The sequence below is a fragment of the Phlebotomus papatasi genome, chromosome 1 (assembly GCF_024763615.1).
Source record: "Phlebotomus papatasi isolate M1 chromosome 1, Ppap_2.1, whole genome shotgun sequence".
Taxonomy (NCBI): domain Eukaryota; kingdom Metazoa; phylum Arthropoda; class Insecta; order Diptera; family Psychodidae; genus Phlebotomus; species Phlebotomus papatasi.
This window is the reverse complement of record NC_077222.1, coordinates 47,138,879-47,145,761: the sequence shown is the minus strand read 5'-3', so window position 1 is coordinate 47,145,761 and position 6,883 is coordinate 47,138,879. Positions and strand designations below refer to the sequence as shown.

Genomic DNA, 6,883 nt, shown 5'->3' with positions numbered 1-6,883 from the left:
AGCCCTTGAAGCAAATTCATAAATTGATCTCGGACTCAGCTCACAGGAATCTCAGGGAAAATGTATTTGAACAGAAATCTAGTATATTTATCCCTCCACACTTCACAGAATCTTATAACACGAAAAAGCTTCTCATTTTTAAGATATTTTGCGTAACGGTTGTAAACGCAAAGAAATTCCCATACTTGTTTATGTGTAAAAATGAGATTTTTGCATTAACTTTTAAGCAACTTGGCATTTTCAAGCCGCGTATCTACAATGGAATCACCAGTCAAAGATAATCAGGACGATTTTCAATACCTCATAATCCTTCACTTTTTTAAGAATACACGCGCTCAATCTCGAGAAAAAATCAGGCAAAATCCTGTCTTTAGTTCAGGTCAAAAATTAATTCGGTATCTATTCTTATTCTTCTTCTTCTTCTTAGCTTTCTAATCCCATGAGTTGAGTAACTTGGTACTATTTGCATAAAATCTCAAATCTAAAAATAAGCTTTGTACGAAAAGTTTTAAACCGACACTTTCTGAAATATCTTGTGACGAATTTGCCTCTTTATTGTCTAGGGGTAGTGATATTATTCACTACACTTTTACTTTTTAAACCTACAACGAGAGCCTTTTGATCCACCACAGTCCTAAATGGGAAAATACTCATTTTATGAAAAAAAAATACCATTATATAATATTAGCCGGGATGTAAAGTTTTATTTTACCTGTACTTCGGGAGGTTAATGCGTACGAGTTTGAATGACAAGGAACTAACGTGTTTGACTAACATACCCTCTGCTGCCACCATAATGTGCCTTTGAATCTCTCATAGTACTAATTATCTATTTTTGAGTGAAAATTCTAGTATTTTGTCTTGGGTTCAATTTTTGTACATAAAATGAAACTATGTAAATGAAACTATTTGTAAATTCATGTCTCAGTACACATGCAATAATTATTGTTAATTACAATTATTTGTTAGGTGGAAGCTAATTCGCGACTTAAGCCAATTTAGGCGATTCCAGTGAATAATTCTTGTTATTATACGTGAATTGTGAAGTAAATTTACAAGTAGTTTCATTTCCAAAGGACTACTAGTGCATTTCAGTAGAAATATCTGCATAAAAACCCACGAAAGTTATGTTTTGTGAGTGCCAGAAAATGTTAAGCCTCGTTTCTAGTGTGTCAGGAACTGACTTGGCTATGGACGAGCTTAGTCGTCTCTGGACTTTAGTCGTAAGTGTGTCCAGCACTTAAGATGCGTAGGTTTTTCCGTCTGAACTACCTCTCTTTGAATAGTTGTGTGAAACAAACAGCACAATAATATTTCCGCCAAGGTTGCATATGCTAATTGTTCAGATAAATATGTGAGAGACTTGAGAATGATGTGATCATGGATTGTCAGAAGAGAATTTTCTTCATTTATTTCTTCAGGTATTATCAATATACTTTCTTGTTTCAGTCTAAAAGATCTACGTATTTTTTTTTAAATTTAAGCATGAAGCAATAGTGTGTAATATTATTTTTCTCTTTTTTCCCTTTCTCCGATGCATTGCTTGAGTGTAGTAACAAATTGTATGAATACAAGTGATTTTAATATCATTTTCATGCATTAATATTACATAGAATTTAATATGAAAAAAAACACGGAGGTATGGTGAATATATTGAAGCTAGTTACCTATGCGAGTAGACTGTGATTTTACCTGACCATAGGTACGATGAGACATACACAGAAACAATCATGAAGAAGTGTTGTGAGAAATCAACAGTGGTTACAGGGGGATCCCCTCTCTTTTTCTCAGCAAATACATCAATTCCTTTGTGTGGTAGTTACCACGGAGGTGAACGAGACTCCAAGTTGTAGTTCCATAGAGTGAAATTTTTTATAACGCTTTTAGTTTCAATCGCGACTCAATCGTAATGTGGTGATCTCTGTGTCATGGTGGAAGATTTTGTTCAATTTTCAATTAGAAAATTTCATCTATTTCCTTTTCTCGTTACCGTGCTATAAACCAGAGAAATTTCTTGTGTCTGTTTTTCCTGCTGTGTAAAATAATCCTATATTTGCATAACTCTACAAATCAAACATATCTGGAATATTTGTGAATTTCTCTAAAGCTCAACTTTGCAATTGCATTAGTTCACATGAGCTACGAAATTTCATCACTCAAGTGATCTCTTCCTGAAGAATCTTATGGATTTGTGGACGCGGAATAGGTGAAGTGTTAGAGACAATACACATCCTCATACTACTTTTCACACTTTTTGGATATAAAAGAGAACCTATTAGTTGGCTGTACAGAAAGTGTTGAGTAATCAACATCGAAAAAAAAAATGATGGAAAGTGTACCACCACCATCGGACAAGAGGAGACTCAAGAAAATGTTTAGTTGGACCGACGATGGTACAGGGTAAGTTACCAGTAATATGATATTTTAAGGGTCCTTGTAATATAATTTCGACAAAAAAATCAAGGTGGTAAATAGTTGCATAAATATGTGAAAATCAACAAGTGGCTCAATCTCAAATACAATTTTAATAGACTCACCTCACGAGTGCCTATATTTATATGAAACCTCTCTACTCTGAAACGAAGATCTCTTGGGCAAAAGACGTGGTGTGAATAGATGTTCAAGAAAACTCTCAAGTGACAGGAAAAAATCATCATTAATTCAGTGTTTTCACAATTTTTTCTCAAAAAAAATCTTTCTTAGACGTGGTCGTTCGTCAACCTTGAGTCGTGTCCAATCATGTCCCATGTACGGAAACAAACAAAATTACTACACTATAAGATGCACAATATTCATTACAAAATTACTTTCAAACAAAAATGAAAGACATTCAACTAAGTTAAAGAAAAATCTGTGAATAAAAAGTTTTAAAAGGTCTCATTTTCAATTCTACATTAACTCTTTCTGGACCGCAGCCTATGCTGCAAGCCAATTTCACCATTTTTTAATCAGAAATATCTAAACTCAGAAATTAATTGAGGTTCTACAAAAAAAAATCTTACATTTGGACATCCTTATAGTTTGTAATCATCCACAAGAATCGGATTTTTATAAATTCTGGGTACTCAGAGTCCCAAAAGAGACGAAAGAGATTAAGAATTAAAATTGTTTAGATACTTACCTTTTAAATGTGTAAATATTTACTTATTTCCTCCAAATAATGTAAATAGTATTCAGTATTCTATTTTCAATTTTTAATTTATGAGAGAATTACGGTTGAGTTATTTTTTATCAGTAGTATACTTCAATTTCAACTTCAAATTTCAATTTATTAGGTAACATTACTACTATAATCCTACCAAAATTTGATATCCTCCGATCGGACCCAAACTTTGCCAAAATGTGTTTTGCCACTTCCTGATCACAAATATATGGGTGACTAAAAGTAACGTTCCCGGCCTGCCAGCCGCTCTTTGGAGCTTAAAAGCTCCCGAATTAAGAAATATATCGAATTGCGGTTTCCAGTAAATGTACATAAATACATATCGGATGAAAATTGCAACTTGATGCATTGAACCCCACCCCCACCCCTCCTTCCGCCATTTTGAAGAACCCCATTTTTGGTTTCCCAATAGCTCCGCAAATTTTAGTATGTTATAGCTCGGCCTTACAACTTTGGATCAGTGCCAAACTTAAGTTCCCCTGACCCTTTGACCCGGGCTATAAGGACAAAAGAAAATTTCTTAAAATGCTCATAACTTCGGCTCTAATTGTCAGAATTTAAAAAGTGAGAACATTTTGGAAAAATCTCATAAAATACCACTCCTCTTTTGACATTGGAAGTTGGTAAAACCATTGCTAGGGGCGCTATTATTAAAAACATTTTTTTTTAATTTCCTAAGTTAAATAAAACAAAAACTTCATCGTGCATCGGGCTCAAATTTTAGTATGTTGTAGCCGCATATTATATCTATCAAACAATACTTAAGTCGATCGAAAGCTCGAACTATAAGGGGTCAAAGTTTAAAAATTGATCGGCCTATCTCTTCGGTTTTAATTAATATTTTGACCTTAAAAAATTATTGGTTTTTTGATTTAGTCTCGAAAATAAAAATTGGGGCCAAATACCACAAAACGAATATTTTATTTTGTTCAAGAGCTTTCGGAATATTTCAAAAAATTGATTATTACGCTCTAACCCAGCGAGCACAGTTAGCTAAAAAGGGCAGCATTTTCAGCACATTTTTTCTGAAACTGTGCTCGTTGGCAATATGAACACAAAAACGGCTTTACGAGCCTTCTTTTTTCTATTTATTTTATTTCCATAAAATGATGAGCAAAATATTTATAGGCAATTTGTATGATTTTAATAATCTTTTTCACGAGCTCCAATTATTTTAAAAAAATTCAATTTTCACATGTTTAAAGAAGATGTTCATCTACACAACCTTGTCATAGAAATCATTTTTCTTTATTTTTAATTGCAAGGTTTTTGCAAATTATTTTCCAAAAGCTATACTTTTTGCATTAATAAATCTTCTTAAGAAAATAACTTTGAGCAGTTTTTACCACTTTTCAATAATTTATCTTGTGACATTTTTACCCCGGATGTTTATTTTTGATAAAAGAATTTCCGGAAGGAAAACTAATCAAAAAAATCTTAAAACTGACAATAGACTCAAATTCAGGGAATCCAAAAGTCCCATGACTCCATGATAAATTTTCCCATTCCATAAGTGTTTAGAACTATTGTTACTTTGCAAAGAATAAAGTAATTTTTTGACATTACAACACCAGCGGAGTAATATACCAGCAGTGTAAATCTAGATTCATGTTCTTTTATATTGAACAATCAATGCTGTATAAATTTAAGCTCTGAGATCTTTGAAGCGCCTTTTTATATATCCAGGGAAAACTGGTGCAGTAATAAACATGGGATAGTTGGAAACACTACATTTTTTTAATGCGATATTAGACATAAAAAAAGACGAGACTTATATGAAGTCACAAATACAATAGGGATCCATATCCGTTGAAGAAACGTTCGATATATAAGTTTAGGGATTAGAAATTTTCGTTTTTTCAATTAAGTTTTTACGCTTTTTTTACAGTTTGTCTTTGGAATCTTTGTCTTCGGTAATCTTCGTTTTTTGGACCCTATCTTTGGGAATCTCATCGATATAATACATTTTGCACAAGTACATTTTATAAAATAAAATAATGAAACTACAACTTTATATTAAATTAGGCTGAGGATGTTCAAGTCTAAGTTTCTAGTAAAACATGATGCCCTTTTATTATTTATCTGTTTATTTGTAGTTTAATACTATCAAACTTTTTGAGCAAATGTTACAAAATTTAACACACATATTTCCAATCAAACGTCTCCAAAATTCAACTCCAAGTGAATTAAGTTTTGTGAAACATCGGTAAATTTTTGCAACAAGCCAAATTTCATTTTGTCCCAGCAGAAGTGAGACTAATTATTTTTTTTCCAAAACACACAAAATTTGTCTTTCCTCTATCAAACGATTCTAATAATTTCCAAAAACGCAGAAAATTTCCTTTTACTTCAACAGACGAAACAGATAATTAAACAGCTTGTTGTTTGACTCAAAACTCAGACCTAAAGCGCATAATGCCCTTAGCTTTATAATATGTTGCAAAGAGCTTCATGTTTCACTAGAAACTTAAACCCGAGGTATATAGCGCCCTCTGACTAAATTAATAAAATAATGTTGTAATTTTATAAAATATGCTTTTGCGAAATGTATCGCAGACGAAATTATCAATACTTGTGCGAAACGTATGAAAGACGAGATTTCCAAAGACAAAGTTTCCAAAAAAAAAACGAAGATACCGAATACTAAGATTCCAAAGAAAAACTGAAAAAAAATCAAGAGTATAAAAAACAATAAAAGAGCAAAAACAAAAATTCCGCAAACAAAATACGACAAGTTTTATAACTTAAGTGTCTTCTCATATACTGCTAAGCACTTAATTTTTTCTGTATACAAATATATAAAAAGATTGATAATTTAAGGAAAGATACCCGCATTCTTGACTATTCTGGAGACAATAAACTAATTATATGAAATAAAAATCTTGTAATTTTATTTCATACTGGACTCTGTTTTCTATCGTTAAATAAAGCAATTAAATAAAAAATGATGAAAGATAAAAATTCAGAAAAATTTAATTTTGCAAAGTTTAATCACCTAGCTTTATGAATACTTTTGTATGAAAAAATAGTCACAAGAACCGCAGTTTTTCTCAGAAAAGGGGAAGCATTTTTTTTAAATCTATTTCAAAAAACAAGAAAATTTCGTGTCTAAGTAATTGTCTTGCCACTTTTCTTATCGTTCTAAAGAGAGACAAAATGTAGTTTTAACAGAGTAATATCTGATAGTAATTCTACAAGTTTTATAAACATTCTCCAATTGAACTAATTTTGTTAAAAAAAATCACGACTTTTTTCTTGTCTAAAATTCAGTAATAATTAAATATTTGTTTCACTAGGAAAGTGCAAATGAGGAACGATCATCGAAACTATGTCGACCCTGGTACTATTAACATGCCACTCATACTCCCTCCCTTTCCCTACCAAAACTATGTTTTTTGGTATTGCTCGAAAACGTGTCGTGCGATTTTTTTTTTATTTTTGGATATATTTTATAGATTACCTAGGCGAACATTTTGTCTATATACGAAAATATCGTTGAATCATTTCTAATGTCAGAGGTTTAAAAGGCAAAAGATATAGACAGCGTATTTCTCAACATAATTAATCTGAACATGATACAATTGTATCATGTTTAGATTCGTTAGAAAGGTCTTGGAATTTCTGATAAGATTAAATATTCGAATAGATTCTCCACCACCTATTATTAACCTATTATGAACCTATAACGAATTTTAATTCGATAAATCAATTTTATTATTC

General features: G+C 31.7%; 1 protein-coding gene across 1 annotated transcript in view; it reads left to right on the top strand.

The window, feature by feature from the left end:
* The first annotated feature begins 1,362 nt into the window (after positions 1–1,362).
* The window catches only part of LOC129799472 (ABC transporter G family member 23), a 38,542-nt gene continuing 33,021 nt past the window's right edge, over positions 1,363–6,883 (top strand). Inside the window, exon 1 of the mRNA XM_055843366.1 lies at positions 1,363–2,400. Within this exon, the coding sequence (XP_055699341.1) occupies positions 2,324–2,400 (77 nt within the window). The 5' untranslated portion in view covers positions 1,363–2,323. The remainder of the gene's footprint in view (positions 2,401–6,883) is intronic.